The sequence below is a fragment of the Struthio camelus genome, chromosome 1 (assembly GCF_040807025.1).
Source record: "Struthio camelus isolate bStrCam1 chromosome 1, bStrCam1.hap1, whole genome shotgun sequence".
Lineage (NCBI taxonomy): Eukaryota > Metazoa > Chordata > Aves > Struthioniformes > Struthionidae > Struthio > Struthio camelus.
This window is the reverse complement of record NC_090942.1, coordinates 41,796,541-41,816,901: the sequence shown is the minus strand read 5'-3', so window position 1 is coordinate 41,816,901 and position 20,361 is coordinate 41,796,541. Positions and strand designations below refer to the sequence as shown.

At 39.2% G+C, this 20,361-nt stretch overlaps 1 protein-coding gene across 1 annotated transcript; it reads right to left on the bottom strand.

The window, feature by feature from the left end:
• Nucleotides 1-4,106: 4,106 nt before the first annotated feature.
• On the bottom strand, nt 4,107-18,473 carry RAB21 (RAB21, member RAS oncogene family). The gene is made up of 7 exons (XM_009669621.2): nt 18,062-18,473; nt 10,651-10,710; nt 10,371-10,478; nt 8,737-8,800; nt 7,841-7,895; nt 6,695-6,783; nt 4,107-5,786 (listed from the first exon to the last, which is right to left on the bottom strand). Exons 1-7 carry the CDS (start codon nt 18,206-18,208, stop codon nt 5,647-5,649), a joined length of 663 nt encoding a protein of 220 aa, XP_009667916.2. The 5' UTR covers nt 18,209-18,473; the 3' UTR covers nt 4,107-5,646.
• Between the last annotated feature and the right edge of the window lie 1,888 nt (nt 18,474-20,361).

The following is a 20,361-nucleotide window of genomic DNA, read 5'->3' as shown; positions in this document are numbered from 1 at the left end:
TACATTTTGGAAGTCATTATAGCAATTCATATTTTTGAACAGATTAAACATTTCCTCTAAGCCAAAATATTTTCACTCATCTCAAACAAAATAATGCCTTTGTCACATGGTGAAAATTTTATAGACTGTCCTTTCAAGCCCATTCTAGATAAAACACATTCTAGAATTTTCACATTTCTCATACTGTCTCCCCACCTCATCCTGCTCAACCCAATAACCAATGACAGCTCTAAGAATGCAAAAGGGAAAAAATATACGTTGTTGTTATTTGATGGAAAAAGCCTAAACTCAGTAGGCAGCTACAACACTGACACGCACAGGTTGGTCCTAAAGAGGGGAAAAACCTCCAATGTTGAACAGAATCCTCCAAAAAGAGTAGTGGAAACAAAAAGCTCAGCACAGTAAAAACAGAGCTGGTTTTCAAGTTGTCTTTGTTGAGTTGGTGCAGCTAGTGCCAAGGATGTTGGTCTTCATCTGGGACTCCCTGTCACAACAGTAGTAAAAGTTATCTTCATAGGAAGATCTGTTCTGACAAGTCAGGAAGAGAAAAACCTAAACTTTTATGCAAACTTAAGATTAACAAAGTCAGTTAACTGTAACTATCTCAAATGAACACATTCCATGAAGTTGTAAGTAGGTTGACATTGTTTCTGAAAGTCTGTTCAAAGTTAGTCTTTTTTTTTTTTTTTTTTTTTTTACTAAACTAAAAGATATTTCACAGACAAAAAGCAACCTAAGAAGTTATCTTCAAAAAAAAAACTTGAATTGGCCAATTACCATTGCTGAAAAGATACACCAGCAACTCCACCAAGAACACATCAGCTCCACTCCAGCAGCCCGTTATCAGCACCTTCAGTTTTTACCACTTGTTCTTTTCTATTTCTCCCTTTCCTTTGACAAAGGGAAGAAAAAAAAAGAGGAACTGAGTTAACTCAAATTCTCATTCCCCTATGCTATCCCACTTCCAGCTCATGGGAATTTCTGACCTCAAGCAGGCCTCCTGTTCCCCCCACTTTTTTAGACCGCTTCCTGTGACAGCATCCAATGTTTTCTGAGAACTCCATCTGACTACCTTCTACAACCTCAACTTTTTGCAAAGCTTTTTTCACCTGGCTTGGAATCTAGAACAGAAATAGAATTACTAGATTTGTTCAAGAGTTGTAGGCAGAGATTGACTACAATTTAAACAGCTAGAACAATGAAAGTGGCAGGATAAAAGGACTAAAGGATGCTTTTTAATATGCAGGAATACCTGTCCACAATGTGTCCACACTGAGAAAACTTGCACTCAATGACATTCAATTACTTAACTATCTTAAGAGATTTGAATGCACTACTCCAGTTCAATACACCTTCAAAAATTAATCATAATACAATGCAGTTCATTTAAGTCCTATCTGGACCTGAAGTGTCCCAATGTTAGAACCAGTATTTGAGTCCATTGCAAAACAGATTTCAAATCATCACTCCCAGTCTTTAGAGCTAGTTACACTCATCCCCAAGTACTACATGTCTAAAACAGCTTTAAAGATTCCTTGCCTGAATCTGTCTAATCCTTTGTAACTCCTGAACTGTAGCCTAAGTGCAATAAGATAGTGTCCATAAGTAACACAATGAACATACATTGTGTGTATTGAAGTTTTTTGGACTTAGGTTTGTTAGACTATTTCAGCAAGTGATAAAGACTTTACAGGTAACTCGGTCTCCACAGCAGCACCATCAAGACTAACAAAATGACTTAAAGATTAATAAGTTAGACCTTTTTATTGTCACATATACTCTTCTAAAATAACTTTGTCAAGATTTACCCTGAAGAAGTGTGCTCAATGTTGCAAGCCCTTTTAAAGTTGACTTATGTGCTATAGTGGGTGTTTGGCTGGTATTACCTGTCCCTCAGAGGTGCTTTCTCAAGATGGACAAAGTTGCCCTCTTGCACTCCTGATAACCTAACATCCTTACACCTTTACCCCTGCTTAGAGTATTAAAAAATAATAACAACTACTCAAAGGTGCAGCACTTACCATGTCACTTTGTCTAGATTTGCAGGCAACTAGTAAGGCTATGCTCTCTCAGCAGGGCACATGATATCTCATCCCCTTCCTTAAAAACATCCTCCTTCCATACCTTTCTCAAGTCCTTGTTCTTCTGTATGCCTTCATGTGAACAAAATATACTAATCACTTCAAAGTTAATGTTTTAAAAGGCAGAAAGTTACTCTCGGATCTTAGGTTGATTCCCCCCTCCCGCTTAAAGCTTTTTAATAAGCTTAAAACTGCTTTGAGACACATGTTGAGTAGAGGGGGAAATAGTTTTCTTGTTTTCAGTAACAGAAGTTAGGAACAATGAGTAGTTGTTTCAGAAAAGTATTTTAAGACATGCAAACCAGGCAACCATGACAGATTCTAGCAAAGGCAAGACCCTTGAAAACCAAGCCAGCAACCACACCAACACAACAGTATTACCTGGTTACTTAAGTCAGATCCCACTCAAACAGAAATCAAACCTTCCTGTACTTTCCTACAAATTTAATCCAAATAATCCAGATGTCTTTAATACAACTGTCTTAGAAAAAGAATCCTTCTACTTTGTCTGCTAAGAAAGAGAAAGCTGAAGTTAATCAGTCTAAAGTATCTATAGTGTTGTCACTTGTGTCTTAGAAACCAGCTTCACTGACTTCCTGTTCACCTTGATACACTTTCTTTTTCAAAGCCTTCCATTCCAAGTGGCCAATTCAGTCTTCTGCAGCTTTCAGAGACTGCAGGTGTTCTAGACAATGCCTCAGATCAGTAGGCAGCATTAAGGAAACAGACTCCTGGTTAATTTTTGGCTCATGCAGTTAAGTACAATTGTTACCTAGGAATTCAAATAACCCCCTAGCTAAGAAAAATTCACTGGTTTGTTTTCTTCCTTTTACACAAGGATCAATCCTGTTCCACAAGTGTTTATGAATAACTGTCATATGAATCCTTACTGAAATCATTTTATGACAGCTGTCCAAGACATTGGGTTGTGACTTGTATTCAAATACCTATTCCTCAGAAAAGCAGGATTTTCATTTGTAAGAACTACATTCAGACAGCTTTGTAAGATGTTGATGTTCTGCTGAGCATAGGTTTTAATTTCATGAGTAACAGAGCCCAGCCAAACTAAAGCTTAAACAGAAGTCCCCATTCAGGATTTGTCATGCTGCAGGTTCACTGAAATTAGTATTCTCAGAACTCACTCTTAACCAGCATCGTTGTTTATTTTTTCCCCCCCCTCCAACTATCACAATATTTTAATGATACAAAATGCCAGCTTCCTCCCCTCACCCCAAGTTGTCAGCAGGAATAGTCTGTTTTGCAGGAGACTTAAGAGTTCGCATCAGCATGGCTTTGTTAGTTCTGGCTAGTTGATAGGAGTCACACAAAGCCCCTAGCACAGAACACACCAGAGAAGCTATATAGCTGCAGACACACACAAGCATGCTGTGCTTTTGCTTCAGAGTGGTCAGACATAATGCTCTTGGGTAAAAAGCTAGCACCGATTTCCAGATCAAAATCACAGCTGTCCACTTCAGTGTAAGGCTTTCTCTACGTTGTTGAGCACAGCACATACATGCTCTAAGGCAGATAAAGAAGCAGATTAGACATGACAGCTTATGAAGTGTAGTTGAGGGTTTTTGCATCTTTGCAAAAAGAGAGTCTGGAATCTGGAACTCTTCTCATGAAGACACTCCGACCCTGAACACAGTCTCACTAATTTCACTCTTTACATCAATACAGTATCACTTACAAGACTGATTTCTGCATAACATACAGATTTGAAAGAGCCACTGCCTTGCTTAACTTTGGCACGGTCATTGTAAATTAGCTATTATATCAAGATGTTAACACTACGTTAAAGATAGTGTTGCTGTATGTATTGAAGTAATGTGCCCATAATTTATAGATCATGAATTTTAGACTCACAAAGCTCTGTGCAGTGAAGAAACAAGTTTCATCTTCACTAGCAAGAAGAGATCACCTTTGTCTATCATACATGCAACCATGTCAGAAGAGTACCATATTAGCTTTATGGAAAGTATCCATGTCACAGTTCAGGCAGAAAGGAAAAAATGCATCAGGAACAGTTTATAGCAAAGCCATCTATTATTTCAGAGAAAAATCAGATTGAAGACAGAACACTTCTTACATGCCAAACTGATTAGTTACTACTACTGTTGTGCATCAAAACATTCCCACACCATTCAGTGCATTCATATGCAATACTAATTCTGCCCTTCAGAAAAAGGAAGGCCAAAGAATATTCTATTTTGTCATAGACATCACCTTTACTGTTTTTCCAAGCATGACAACTTAAGTAAAAAAAGTCAGAGCACAAAACATTTTGAAGTTTCAACTGCCACCATTTGTGTTCCTTTTGTGATAGTAATTTACACAGTGTTTGAGAACCCTCCTCCCAAATCTTAACTGGACTTCAAAAAGCTTTACAAGAGAAAGGGCAAGTCAAGAATAAGTTTAGCTCTGTTGAGTATCCCCAAAGTTACAATTGCATCTGGCAAGTTTTACATCTCCCACATAATCACTCAAAATCAGAAGTGGTTCTAGTTAATGCAAATTCACTTGTTCAGTCACTTAAGCCCTGCAATACAGACAACCCTTATGCTCATTAATAGTTTATAATGCTGTCTTGGGACACAAACGTACTAATACAGATAAGTTTCCCATGTCACTGGTTTACTGGCTACCAGATAGACAAGGGCTAAATTTGCTTTGACTTTTGGAGATATTCTGAGAGGATGAAGTAACTGCAGAGGCAAGACACGAGCATGCTCCAGCTGTTTTAGTTGGGAGTCAAACACCTCCATCTTAAACAGCAGTCTAAGGAAGCATTCCCTCCCCACTAAGGAGGTACTCTAAATACTGCTGCTTGCCAGGAAAAAAAGGCTTTAAAAATTGCTGTAGCTATGACTATACTGAAAAAGCTGTTTTCAAGGAGGAGGAATAGAGTGAGCAATTCAACAGTACACATGAAAAGCTTGCATCTTTTCACTGACTTATTCACTTCACAATCACTGACAAGACTGATGTACATATTTCTGCACCTGCACTTGTAAAAGCAGATAAAATATTTAATATGTAATTTACAATGTATTTACCAGCTTGGCATACAGGATGAACAGAGTATATCAAAGTAGTTGACAGTTATAGGCTTGTGGAGGCCCTGCAAAAATATTACTTCAGATATCTGCTAATTAAAAAAAAATCAATTTGCATTTTAGAAGTGATACAATTCAATCTACCACAAAATACAAAGAGCTGCAAAAACGTATACCATTCCAACAACAATGTATATAAGTTATTAAATAATGATCTGATTTAAAAGAATATAAATGAAGCCTTTAAGTAGATCTTTTCTACATGCATATTATTCCTCATTAAAGAAAAAATATGTAAAAAGGCCATTGGTAATTGCTTGTTAACCACTGTAGAAAATGCCAATTCTCTGGTCACAGACGCCACTAGTTTAGCACTTAAGGTCTCTGCAGTGTTATAAGTGATTATTTTTAAATACTGTTAATTCTATTACTCCATTGGTAAAGAATGCGTGACTTGGAATATGGCAGTCTTCATACTGAGAGCGCAATGATGCACAGTTTTATAGTTATCCAGAAGAACAGCATCCTCCACTGCTCTGTACTTGTGGCTCATCATCAATAATCTGTACACCTCGCCTTGCTGTTCCTGACTGACTGGATCCGTTCCCTCTTGCTCTTTCATCCACTTGAGCAGTTTCTATCATTCCTGTAAATGAAGGCATTTATTAGATGACATTCCACTGCAATTTTTTTTTTTTTTAAGACTAAGATCTTAATCCATTTAAGTTACATGCACAGATATAAAGTTTAACAAGACTGGTTCTCTATTTGTAGTCCAATAGTTAGCATTTAGGTATCATATGACATGGTTTAAGAAAATAGTGAAATCCTATTCCTAATGTGCCAAAGAGCCAACAGCTCCAGTTTGCTTAAGGAGGATCTTGTATGTGCAAGTGTACTGAGTTAGTGACCTGGCAAACTAGGTTTGGAAAACTATATTTGGAAAACTATACCTACCCATATTAAGAACACTTTGTAAAAAAACAAAAACACAAACACAGAACCAGACACACTTTCTGAATATGCAGGCAAAATTTTGCTTAATAATTTTCTATATCATAAAAATTCCATGAATAAAACTTCCCTCAGTGTACTACCTGAAACAGACATGTCCTGCATTCCACGTTCTTTACCGTTTAGACTTATTACGTATAAAATTTGCATTGTTATACCTTCAAATTTACAAACTGTAATTGGCAGTTTCAAAAGAGTTTTGATTTTGAAATGAAGGGTTTGAAGTAGTCAGTGAGACCAGTCACAACAAGCTTAATCTGAAGTTATTATTTACACAGGTTGAACTGAAAAATAAGTCAGTGCTCCAATAGGTAAAAGAAAAAAATATTTTTCAAGTACACCATGAATATACACTATTGTAAACATTCATACATCAAGCTTCCATAGCTGTTAGGGTACACAAGCGGCCTGAAGTACATTGAGAACTGAAGTAAGTTTCTATTAATGGTTTAAATTAAGACTTTTATATAAATTTGAAGCATGCCTCAAGCCTTGAGCTGCCTGTGACAGTGCTTTATGAACAAACTAGATAATACTTACTTTTACAAAGGTCAAGAAACAGTTCTTCAATTCCTTTATTCTGTTTGGCTGAAGTATGATAATGTTTTGCTCCAACTGATTCAGCATACCTGTTGGAATGCAAATACAGAAGAGCTTCATTGCACTGAAGGACTCATTAATCTTTCTAAGCCACTATAAGTGAAGCAAAGAGATGATTAGAAGATGTTTTCTCCTTAGCTGAAAGTTAATCTACACATGCAAATTTAGCATTCAATGGAATTTATCTAATAAAAATAGCCATGATTCAGAAAAACACAATAGGCAAAATAAAGATGACTTCACATCCAGAAATGCATTTAAACTACAGTACCAGAAATGCATTTAAACTACAGTACCAGAAATGCATTTAAACTACAGTACCAGAAATGCATTTAAACTACAGTACCAGAAATGCATTTAAACTACAGTACCAAAAATGCATTTAAACTACAGTACCAAAAATGCATTTAAACTACAGTACCAAAAATGCATTTAAACTACAGTACCAGAAATGCATTTAAACTACAGTACCAGAAATGCATTTAAACTACAGTACCAGAAATGCATTTAAACTACAGTACCAGAAATGCATTTAAACTACAGTACCAGAAATGCATTTAAACTACAGTACCAGAAATGCATTTAAACTACAGTACCAGAAATGCATTTAAACTACAGTACCAGAAATGCATTTAAACTACAGTACCAGAAATGCATTTAAACTACAGTACCAGAAATGCATTTAAACTACAGTACCAGAAATGCATTTAAACTACAGTACCAGAAATGCATTTAAACTACAGTACCAGAAATGCATTTAAACTACAGTACCAGAAATGCATTTAAACTACAGTACCAGAAATGCATTTAAACTACAGTACCAGAAATGCATTTAAACTACAGTACCAGAAATGCATTTAAACTACAGTACCAGAAATGCATTTAAACTACAGTACCAACTTTAATAAAATACAACTCTTAATATACATTTCAGTCATTAAGGGCATTCTGGGACTCAGATATGAAAAACAATGAACAGAAGCCAGGCACTGCTGGTTTATGCCTGCCAGTTGTTAACACCATCACAAGTTTATTAGTCCAGCATAATTCTGCAACAACTGTTTCTATTAGTAATTGCTGACTTACGTTTCTGCTTCTTGCACCGAAACATGCCTTTCTTTTTCCAAGTCTATTTTGTTACCTGTTGGAGACAAGTTAATCTTTCAAGTCTTTGTACTCTAAAATTACCCTAAAGTGGTCTTGCAATAATACCTTATCATTTTCTTACAAGTTGTCCCAAAAAGGACCAAATTTTACATGAGTCTCTATTTAGAGCATTCCAAGATGATTTAAGAGTCCCCCTTTCACTTAGACATCTTCACTGGTGTCTATAAATGAAGTTCTACTTCTGTTAAGGAGACCAGGGATAGCTCAATGCCTCAGTATGAGACACTCATTCAGCCTTATGCTTTTTTCTACAATTTAGTTGGCAATTTATCTGCACTGCAGAACAGCATAGTTTTTACAGAGTATCTGTATAGCCATCCTCCTGAAAATTGAGTGTTTTAATCACTAAATCCTATCACTATTTGTTAAACTCTTAAAAAAAACAAAAAACCACACAAACACCAAAACCTCCAAAACAATTTTCTATGATTTTTAAGAGTCATTCTGCCCACTCCCCAGCATTTGATTCTGAAGACATGTAAGCACCCACACGGAGTCTGACTATTTGCAATAAGGCTGTAATATATAATGGAGGTTTAGGCTTCTCTTTGTTAAGCTCTGCAACCTGCAGCTGTCTGTAACAGTGCCTCTGCCATGGTATACTAGGAAACAGTTTTCTTTAATTAAAGCTCTTGCTTTTTCTCAGTTGTGATTTACCAAAACTTCTAGCTCCAAATAAGTTTTAAACATTAAATTCACAGAAATTTTACCGCTTCACATGCGCAAGGTGTCAAAGCAGTATTCTGAAGATGTCATTAATAATCAAAAGAAGCCTTAACTCAATCAACTAGAATCATGTAATAAAAAGGACTCACCTACTATACATAAACAGATTTCGTTTCCCAACATTTTTCTTAATTCCTTTACCCAGTTTTTTACCTACATAGAGAACAGAGGTAAGTTTCAACTTCATACATTACTGATTTAGGCACTGCAGAACAGACCTATTTTCTTCGTGAACTGAAATGTGTTTAGAGTAACACAGATTTACCAAATATTCTTTAGATAGCTATGCCCACCTCTAGTTCCAGCATTCAGCAGGTTTTAGCTTGCAGTTGAAATTAGCAGCAAGTGACATAAAACAGTTATTCCAAATTAACTCAAACTCATTGTTAGCTCCACTCCAAAGAACAAGTTCACCACGCTGGCCCTGTGCATTTATTTCTTTAGGTCAGCCACAAGATTTTTATCAACAGGAACTTACTGATAGATCATGAGTGGTACTGTAGGAGTAGAGGTACCTGCACCAAGTGCTTTTTTTCCAGTTTGTTTCTCAAGAGAACAGATGGAACAAGAGCATTGAGCTAGCTGGTGGCAAAAGTAGCTGTTAGCAGTTTTGTTTTCATACTTTCAACTTGTATGCTCATAGCACTGACTTGGGGACTGCTATTTCAAGGGAATTTAAGTAGCAAGAGATCACTAAGAACCTAAAAAAATAGTTAGGATACCATACAGAGGTAGTTATGCAATAATTTCTGCAAATCTACCTTTCCTCTTTTTCCTGAGGAAAATTTAAGTGTCTTCATATCACAGAACTCTAAGCACAGCTCAGCATGAAAAGGCACAAGTTGAACTAGTACTCACAAATCATCACAATGCTGCAGATGGGGACAAGGAGTTAACCGCTAGCACAAATGCTTTAATTGCGCTAAGTCAGGCTGTTAAATTTACTTAAGCTGCTGTAGAACCATATCCTTACACTACTTTTATCATTGCTATCCTAAGCCCAGTCCATATCACCAAGGCTTCCTACTCCTGCACCCAGGAGTCCTACTGCTTCTGTCACAAGCGAGCCTGGTTCAAACCCACCTAGCAAAGAGCCTCACAAGTTTTCAGCTGCAACAAGCTGTAGAGTGATAGCACCTGTCTGAGATAAGACTAAACTGACAGAATTGGACAAGAACTCACTTGTCCAGCTAACACTGCTGTAAAGTAATTTAACTATTAAATTTCAGGTTTTAATTAAGATTTGAAGCCCACAAATAGATAAGGCCCAACTATACATTATCACTGAGAACTGACTGTTTCCAAGTATCATGTATTGCAGTTTCAGTCATCTCAGATCTGCCAAAGGCCACATCACTTTACTCTTAAAGATCAGTATTGCATACTATCACAACAGTACTGGTTTATGTTTATAGCTTGTTGCAGGTAACTCATACAAGTAGTTCTCTGGTATTCTGCAGATAAAGTTCTAACAAGGTTATTTAGAGCAGACTGAAAGAGTCAGCCTTCAAAAATATCAAGAAGGCATATGCTTCCATCACACAGCCTAAATTTGCAGATCTAATACTAAGATTTTCATATGTGATCATATATCAATCCCATAACTTGATCAAATTAAGCAGAGGTGCTATTGCCAGAATAGAAGATTCCCAGTTACATGTTCATACCACAGGTTGGCTCTCAATCTGTTTACATTATGCAGAGCTGAAATCTGTCATAGTACCTTTTGAAAAGAGTCTTCATCTGTTATATCATATACTAGAATAGCTCCATTAGAATCTCTGTAGTAGATCGGCCCCAATGCATGAAATCTTTCTTGACCTGCTGTATCCTGCATTGGTTAAAACACTTATTTAAGAAAAAAATAAAGCATTCAAGAGACTACAATTGGTTGTAAATTTTACTTTAAGAAGTGCAAAACATGTAAGTTCTATTAACTGTAAGTATTTTTTCAGGAAAATAGTCCGCTGGGGGAAGGGGAAGTAGTAGGAAAGAACACTTACCCATATTGCAAGGTTTACTCTTTTCCCACCAATGTTTAGTTTCTTTGTAAGAAAAGATGCCTATAAAGTAAAGAGAGATTAGAGTTCAGTTTTATACAAAAGTAGCCTCATTTGACTTCAAATTAATTTATCCATAAACACACCAGAATCAATAAACAGCCGCCAACATTTTTGGCTCAAAATACTCCTTAGGCCAGAAGGCTAGGTCAATACTAAGCCAGTTAGCCATTGCACTACTTTTTGCCAGAAGTCTTTTCTGAAGAAATTTGGTTTAAGCCAAACATTTCCTACACTTTGTTGTTCTGAATGATCTGGGAAGGATAAGACGAAGTCTGTGCAGAAAGAGACTGAATTCAAAACACTGATATGCTTCAAGTTCAGCTTAGACTTTTCACTAGAGTATATGAAGTTGACGGGATCCACCTTAACTGTTGAGGAATTGCTCAAGTAGCTCACTCATAGTAAGTTACTGGAACAAAATAAAATAGTTTAGAGCTAGAAGTCTCAAAACACTAGTATTTGGCAAGAAGTTTCCTTGTCTGTCTTTTTCCTTTGTTTTTCGGAAATGAGCTCACAATTCTCCCTGTCACCTTCTTCATTCTGGTACTGCTCCTGCAAGCTTAATATGTTCCTCAGTTAACTGTACCTGACAGAAAAAGGTGCACACCCAAAAGAAAAGTAAGTGGCAGGACTGACCTGCACATAAGAGGCCTCAAAAGAAGCATAATGAAATTCTTAGATTAACTTCTAAGTTGTCTTCTGAAGACATTTTACAGGACCAGAGTATATTGCAAGCTTAGTCTTAATTTCAGTAACTCAAAAGGATGCCTGTTCCTCTCAGAGCCTGTACAATCTACATTTTCAAATATCACCTCTGTTACTAGATGAACAATTCAGTGGAAAGGGATACAAGTTTAATACACTAAAGCAGGCTCTAACAAAGTTGATACATTAAAAAGCTGAAGTCTAGCAGTAACAGGTTAATATCATTAGTCAATTCACTTGCCAAGGGTTAACTTTCATCTTTTTCCTAAGTTATACTCAGCTTGCCTTTCAGCTTCACCTCAGTTAGCTTTTGGACATCAACAAGGTCTCAGTGATATCTTATAATACATTCCTCCCAGATCATTTTAGGCTAGACTGCAGCAGCACAACAAGAGCTCTCTGCTTGAGCACTGATCAGGCATTGAACCAACTGAGAGCCACATGTGTATGTATGTGTGGACGGAAAAAGTATGTGGCCCAGATCAGCTGCCCGAAGCAGCTTGCTGTGTAACTGCACGAGCAACCAATACCCACACAGAAGACCATAGTAGTTCAATATCAACCTAAACCACTGTGAAATCATCTCTCAAGAATGAGAACTGTGCTACAGTTAAGCCAATCCAACACTCAGCTGCTAGAGCAGATCCTGCTCTTCTGCTACTTTCCTAACATTAACTCAGGCATTTGCATGACATAAGGTAAGGAATTGATTTAGAGAGGTCTTTTTCTTTCCTTATTTGAAATAAGTTGTACCCTTTCCCTCAAAGCATTCCATAAAGTCAGACAAATAACAGAGCTGATATATAGAGAGGACAGACCATAGATCTAGAAAAAAAAGAAAACACCCAGAACCTCTTTCCAAGAGCAAGTAGCAGAACTGGTCATCGTGGCCATTATATTCAACCTACCTGCAGCACTAACACTACCCCTTCAGTCTACAGTGAGGTGGCATAAAAATCAACTTCAGAAACAGTTCCAGACAGCAAGTTAGAAATAATTAACACATTATCTGACTTAAAACAAAAAAAAAAATGCAACAGCACAGTAGCAAGCCTTAAACATGAGGAAAACTTTAATGGTTTACAGGTAAATCAAAGATTCTATAGAAGCTAGTTTACAGCTTTTAGCTAGCTGTCCTTCAGAATCACCTATCTGATCAGTCTCCACTCTTCATATATTAATTTGTTCTACTACATCCAAGTTTAAAAATGAAAAGCTTAGTGACTTCAGAATTTCTAATTCACCAACATTGGGGCCATATTATCAAAAAGTATGGGTTAAACACATTGAATCAAGCTTACTTGCCAATACTTTATTGATGTACTTACTACAGAACTACATACATCTGTTGTAAATCTCAAGGAAGAGCTCTGTGAGCTTTTTTGCTTCTGTCTAAGACTAAGCATAGCAAAGGAAGTCAACTCTACTCAGTCTGTAAGAACTTTAAGTGTTTGAGAACCACATTCTTGGACCTCTGGGCCAAAGGGTGGAGAAAATCTTCACAGAAACATTTTCATATTAAAAACACAGAAGTCGGTATTCAAAGAGTTATAAAATCACGGCTTTGGATATTGGCCCAGTAAAGACAACTGTGCCATTAAATCTACCTCAGTATATGGTATGTCAGACAGTTATCTCCCTATATAAGTTTTGCTTAAATATCATCTGTCCTTCAGGTCACTACTGCTCTTGATAGAAATAGTGTTCTTTTAGCACTAACAGTAAAACATTTGCTTTCCTAGATACCAAAGCTTGAGAAGACACATACATTCAAGTAAGCTTTTCAGTACCTACCGTAAAATTGACACGAGATCATGGCAACGGTATTTAGCGTTGGGCTGTTGTACTTGCTCTCCATATTAAAACCTGATGAATTTTTACTGTTTAAGTTTAGCCTAAAGTCTTAGATCCCTAGCTCAAAACAAGGAAAGATAGCATCAGTATGAAGAGGATCACAAGTAAGCTTGCATGAAAAGCTTTCTTAATAAAAAGTTTGTAACACGGTTATCTAACTATGACTACTTCAGTTACCAAGTACTGAGCAGAAAGCTTTATGAACATGCTGTGCAAAACAGTCAATACTACATATAGATAAAATGCTTCTTTCCCTTTTAATTGTGTTTATATATTTGAAAAAATACTGTTAGCAGGCTCGGTTCTTGAATTAATAAGTATGGCTAAGTTTGGCATACTTACATGTAAGTAATTCATGTATTTTATGGCCATAGTGGCACATACACTTCAAAGACAACAAATACGCATAGGAGAAAGCATGGCATTCTTCCCTCCTCCCCAACACCAGCCCCAAGATCCCCAGGGGAAGTTCCATTTGTCTCATGTAAGACCAAGGTTACTACTCTTCATTCTGAAGGTTAGAGATAATCAAAAAGCTAATGCAGTGAATGCAGGACTCGCAGCTTTTTCATTAAAAGCTTCGTCAACAGTTTTGGGGGGTTCAAGGTGTAAGAAAGAGCCTTAACTACTGTTCTGGTGTAGCGAGTTTCCCCATCCAATCAGTTTAGAAAGTAGTAAGTGGCAAAGCACATCAAAGCTGTTGAAAGTGATAAGGTCTGGACAGCATTAAGTAATTAACACACAGAAGAAGATTCAACATTTGTTCCAAACTCCTGCAGGCTTACCAACCAAGCACTAGAGGGTCAAGTGTCAGTCATGACTTCTGCCTTACAATCAGTAACTCCTTTCCATACTATTTTCATTACCATAGCAATTCCTTCTTGCTGGGGCAGGGGGACACCACCACCTAACCTATGGGACCAGAGTTAATTCCAAGACAAGCAATTTCATACAGCTCTTTGGAGCAAGCTATTATTGGTATTTTGATTCGTGTAGTATGACTAGTCAGAACAATACTTATACACTTAGAGGAAAAGAATAATGCAATTATAGGAGCTAAATACCATTCCCTTAATGAGTCTGTCGAAAATCCTTTCTTAACTTTTAAGAATTCAGTTCCACGTGTGCATTAGGCCCTGTTAGAGTGGATAAAAGAACCTGAGTGGAACAAGAGGCAGATCTGGTTGGAAATGATTCTCTTGAAAGTCAGGGGGGAGGGAGGGAGGGAAGCAGTTCTCTACCATCTGCCCCTTGATTGTTTTATCTTGGACACAGGGGCAAGCCAGGCATAAGAATACTGCATATAGCACTAACCTGGAAAAAGCAGAACAAGGAGGCTATCTCACACCCATGATAGCTTTCCCAGGTTATGCAAGTGCCCCAAAACAATCAGGATCAGCATGGCATGACTGGTGTCCATTAGTGACTTTCATGTTGGAAATTGTGTAGTCCTCAGTATATTTCAGAGATCAGAGCATGAAAGCTGTACTCTTCTCCCATAATTTAGCAAAAGAAAGCATCTCCTTAAATAAAAAGGGATAGTTTGAGAGTCGATTTCTTTACTATTGAAGTAATTTCTGCATATACCACTTGATATCAGTTTAGAGCTGAGAAGCATTTTAAAATGAAAACCCTGACCTCAACACCTGGATCTATGGGAACCAGTTCTAACTGGCCCACAAGGTCTGGCAATATAGGTTATATTGGGGGGGGGAGGGGGAGGGGAGAGGGGGCAGGGGGAAAGGGAAGAAGGGGAATCTAGCTTTCCTGCATCAGCTTCTCCACATTATTCTGGGCATTTTCTTTCAACTAAGCAGCAACTCGGCAGCTACCTTGTTTCAATTTGCAGGTCCTTTGAAATCTTAAGTTTATGACTTCAAGCTAATACAACTACAGCAACAAGTCCAAGCAGCCTCCTAACCTCTATATAAGAGGTTCCCATCTATATAAGGAAGTTCCAATCCATTGTTTTAGTCTAGCTAGTGGGGAGGAGGGGAGCAGCTCCCTTGCACTAATACTCCTGTGCTACTAGCACAGTAGGGGATTCTATTTGTATGTACGCAGATTAACTTCACAGTTAAAAAAAAATACTGAAGTGTTAGAATTCAGATGGAAAAGTACAGATATTCATTTTAGCAAAAAGACTCACACTGACCAATTCAAGGGATTCCTCTGCTCTCTCCGCTCAGAGGGCAGACATCTATAAGTCACATTCCTCTCAAGATAAGAGGGCTTACACTTCAGGAAGTACCAGGCAGCATCACTAAATTAACTCTTCAGAAATCCATAGGCCAACCATCCTGCTTGTTGTTGTAATCATACTGGGATAAAGCACAATGCAAAGCTTCTTTCCTTTTTCTAAAGGAGAGTACTGTGGATGAGAGCTGCTTGTCCCACTATCTGGTGATCTCTTCATATGGCTCATCACTGTGGCTCCTCGGCTGAATCAGGAACGAAGAATTTACCTAATTTTGACTTTACTGGAACAAAAATCCTTTGCTGAAATATCCTGAACTGAAGCCATGAAACAAAACCACTTTACCAGATTAAGTCCATAATCTAAAAAAGGATGTCTTGCAAAAAACGGCACTTCATTGCTTAATCAGATATTCTAGTTTCTCCCTAGCTTATTTAAGGGACGTTTTAACTCGCCAGTGGAAGTGCTTATGACTTACTAAATCTTTCTTCTCCTACTATACAGGAAAACAAAAACCACAATATACACTTTTGAAGTATTATCATTTAGTACAGTAACATTCAACAGCAGCTGACACTATTTTACAATCAGAAAAGCAAAATGTATTGAAAAATACAGGGCAATCAATTAAAAACAGCATTATCACTTCACTATCAACATTTAAGTAGCAACCAGAAGACTAACTGCAGTAGAGACAAAGTTTCTATTTCAAGTATCAGTATGTGTTTTCATTCCTTTACAAACAATTCTTGCCACCCAAGATAGTCCAAAACAAAGAAGCTTCCAAGCCATAGCATTTAGAGAGGCTTTTTGTCAGCATTTTTGACTTGTCATTTAAAGCTCCATTTTATGACATCTGTGACATAGCTCTGTATTCCAACTCACTTTTTAGCTCTATTTTAAGTTTTGCACTAAAGATTTAATCAGCATGACTAAGAACAGAGGTACCGTTCAATGAACAAGCAGTTTTCAATCCTACTATTTCTACATGGGATATCAGAATACATACAGCATTTCAATACATTCTTAAAAATTTGTTGGCTCGATGCCACAGCTCAGGTGAAAATTACAACTGTATCCTCTGATACCCGTAAATTACTAGTTACTGCTTCAGTACAGTGAAGTATTATTTACCTCTATGGCCATCAAAACTACAATTAACCTGCCAGAAATACCATACCTTATGCCTCATTTCTAGTAAGCCTATCAACAGATCCTTCCAATACCAGAATATGAACATTATGCTAATAAAGTTTAAAATATGTTCTTCTTCACTATTTATAGCAAAAATGAAGCAACTGTATTTGTTAATGAAACATTCACCATATTTTTTCGAGTACATCTCTAATATTCCCTTTGTTCTAAGGGAAAGCTTCGCCATTAAACTTTTCTGAGCTACCCAGCCCTGCTAAGATCTTTCCCAAAGCGTGCATAAGTAGTGCACAACTACCTTGAGGCTTTTTGACATCAGCTACTACTTATTCTGTATTTCACAGCAGAGAATTTAAAAACTCACCAGCGGCCCACATGGTGGCAGGATTTGTTTCTTTACTTAAAGAATACTTATTATTAACAGTAGACATTACAGTGCCAAAATCACACTTTCATGCACCTGTTCACAACTGCTAAAAAAATACGCTGCATAATTGGAGACAGAAGATTAAATGAGCAGATACAGCACACAACACAAACTTATGTACAACTCCTGATGCAAAGTTTAAAACATGTTTTCTAAGACCACATACAATCATGTGAGCATCAGCTTTCAATCTTTTGTTTTTAATATGGCAAATATGCCATACTAGGCTAGTAGGCAGTGCAAGAAACAAGCATTATTTTCAAGCTGACATCCTGTCACATGTTTAAGTGGAATAACACTTTTCAGTTGTTTATAAGTTAGCTGACAGCATTACTGAGAACAAGTTCCAAAACCCAGGTAGATAAAGTGACAAGCAAATAAGTCTTAAGAATTTTTTCTGTTATGAAACCAGAAAAAATATACCATGATTTCATAAGTCATTTCGTGAAAGCTGTTCTCTTCAAAGATTAGTATTTAGACAGTTTAAGTGTTAGCCTCTGAAATGCTAGGAAGACTATAATTATCAGAAATGGAACACATATGAAATACTTAGTCATCAGTCCACTGCTGATGTACAATAACAACACTACTTTCAAACCACGCTTCCATCTCCCAACATTCAAATGAACGCCTTCATATACATAACTGGAAAAAACGGTTAGTATTCAGAATAGAAACGAGTTATTTAAGCACTGAAAGCTTAAACCCGAGGGGGGGAAAAAGAACCCCAGCGCTGGCTTTCAGCACAGCCAGCTGGGGGGCAGCCACCATTTCAAGAGTGGCAGTGGTCGCTCCTGCCACGGAAGAGCGGTGAACAAGACGGTAAACACCAGAGAGAGAGACTCCAGCGCAGAGCAACATTCGACAAAACAAGCACCGGCAGGGCAGGGGCAGCCCGGTAAGGCGCCAGAGAGCAACGAAGAGGTGGGCTGACACCGCCCAGCAACCCTAGACAGTGCCCAGCGGGAGGGAAGGCGGAACAGCCGCGAGAGCCCCCCCTGCGCCCCGGCCCGCACCTGCAGGGTGGTGATGTGCTTGTCGTTGAACTTGTTCTCGCAGTAGCGCAGCACCAGGGAGGTTTTCCCCACACAGCCCTCCCCGAGCAGCACCACCTTGAAGGAGAAGCTGCGGCCCCCGGCCGCCGCGCCGGCCCCCGCCGCCATCCGCGCCCCGCTGCCGCCGCCTCACATCAACCGCCTGCGCCGCGGCGCGCCGCCGCCACCACCGTCGTCGTCGTCACCGCCGCCCACCGGCCCCGGCCGGACGGGGACCCGCGGGGGGCGGCAGGCGGGCTCGCGGCGCGGAAAGGAACCGGAGCGGGGCGAGAGGACCGGAAGGCGCCGCCGAGGCCGCGGGGGAGGCGAAGGCAGAGCCAGAGCGCCGCCACGGCCGGCCGCCCTGCTTCCCCCCCCCTAATGGCGTCTTCTTCCTCCTACGTCACGCAGCTCCCGGTCACGCGCCCCCGCCCCGCCCCGCCGCCAATGGGAGGGGTGGACGCGGCGGAGGAGAAAGGCCCCGCCCAGAGCTCCCGGAGGGGGAGGGGGCGGTGACGGGGGCGGTGACGGGGCCTCCCGGGCGGGGCGCGGTCGGGCCTGCGACCTGCTTCCCTTCACGTGTGTGTGTGTGTGTGTGTGTGTGTGTGTGTGTGTGTGTGTGTGTGTGTGTGTGCATATATATCTATATGTAAGGATACCTGGCAGAGCGTCGCCGTTGCCGCCCCGGTGGCGGGAGGGAAGGGGCTCTCCTCAGAGCCGGCCCCGCGCGCCCCCGAGATAGCGCGGGTGACTCACGTCCTAAAAGCGACCGTTTTTTTCCCGTTGCCTGGAAAGGCAAGCCGGGGTGGCGAGCTCAGGCCAAGCTAGCTACTCACCGAGATCAGCAGTTGGATCAGGTGGATCTCGTCTTGAGCTCCTGTCTTCAAAAAGTTTCTACAAATACCGAGCTCCCCCCTCCTCCCCCCACCCCACTCCCCCGACATATAATAAAAGGCAATTATTTGGCAGGACGCTGAACTGGAATGATAATTGTGGCCTAGGCGGAACAAATAGCTTTACCATATCTAGAATCATATGTCAGGAGAGAGAGAGACCTGTGCAAGATTTAGACACACATACCAATTTGGTTTTTAATGTCATCATCATAAGACTTTCAAATGCAGCGAGCGCACCTACAGAGCTTACTGTAAGCAGAAGGGCAAAGCCTCTAATGAATATATTTAAACACAGCTTTCATCCCATCAAACTTCAGTGGCCCTATCCATGTGAATAAAGTTATATTGGCATTTACATTTTTATTAAAAAAAAAAAAAACAGTCCATGATAAAATGCTTTAAACAGAGATGTGAGAGCAGGCAATGAAAAAGGCATGAGAAAAATGTTCTGTGAAGTTCCTTGACCGTAGAGGTCTTTCTCTGATAGTGTTTCGTACACTTGAGAACTAGATCACTGCCTTGTGAAACTGAACGTCATACCTTAATTAAAAGCTACCCACACAAACCAGTCCGAGCTACTGCAACATAACTTCTCTCTAGTGATCGTTTAGTGGTAAGAAAAATAACGCTTATGAAGAGGCATCACAGTGCAATTTCCTTTTTTCTCTGTCAGATAATATTAATGCTCTGTTGTGTGAAAAGGAATAGAGGAAAAAATAGAGAACACTGCCAGGAGAACAAAGATCAAATTTCCTGGAGCAAGAAACTTCATTACCAAACAGTATCACATTCACATACAAAACGGATTTCTTTTTTACCTTTTAATTTTCTCCAAATGTGAATAAAATAAATAGAAAAACAGGTTAGAAATCAAGTAGACAAAGTCTTCAAGAGTATCTTTTCTTTAAATACATTCGCAGTTTTGTGGGCATGTAAGTTATTTCAACAAAAACTGTGTTTTGCTGGAAAGTGATACTGGCTTCCATTAATCGCGCCTTCCATGTCTAGCCAGCAAAGCTGACTGGGATGTTAGCTATCCCTCTTCCAGGCTGAATCAAAGAAAGCCAGTGAGATCAGTTTTGGATTTAGGTTGCCAGAGGTGAAGGAAGTCAATGCTCGAGTACAGGCTGCTTGCAAGGCCGAGCAGGTTGGGGCTTTCCCTGGTAGCTGACTGCAGATGCAGCTGCTAAGACACTGCTGTTGCTTGGAGCAGGGACAAAATGCTCTACATAGGCAGCAAAGGCAAAAGAAGGGCAGCAGAAAACAACTTCACTCTGAGTGGAAGTAGAGACAGCACTCCAAGCAACACAGGACTGTGTCGGAGGCTGTCTTGAAAACTGTTGGCAAAAAAAAACCCTCTTGTTCTTGTATCTTTCTACTGTTTTC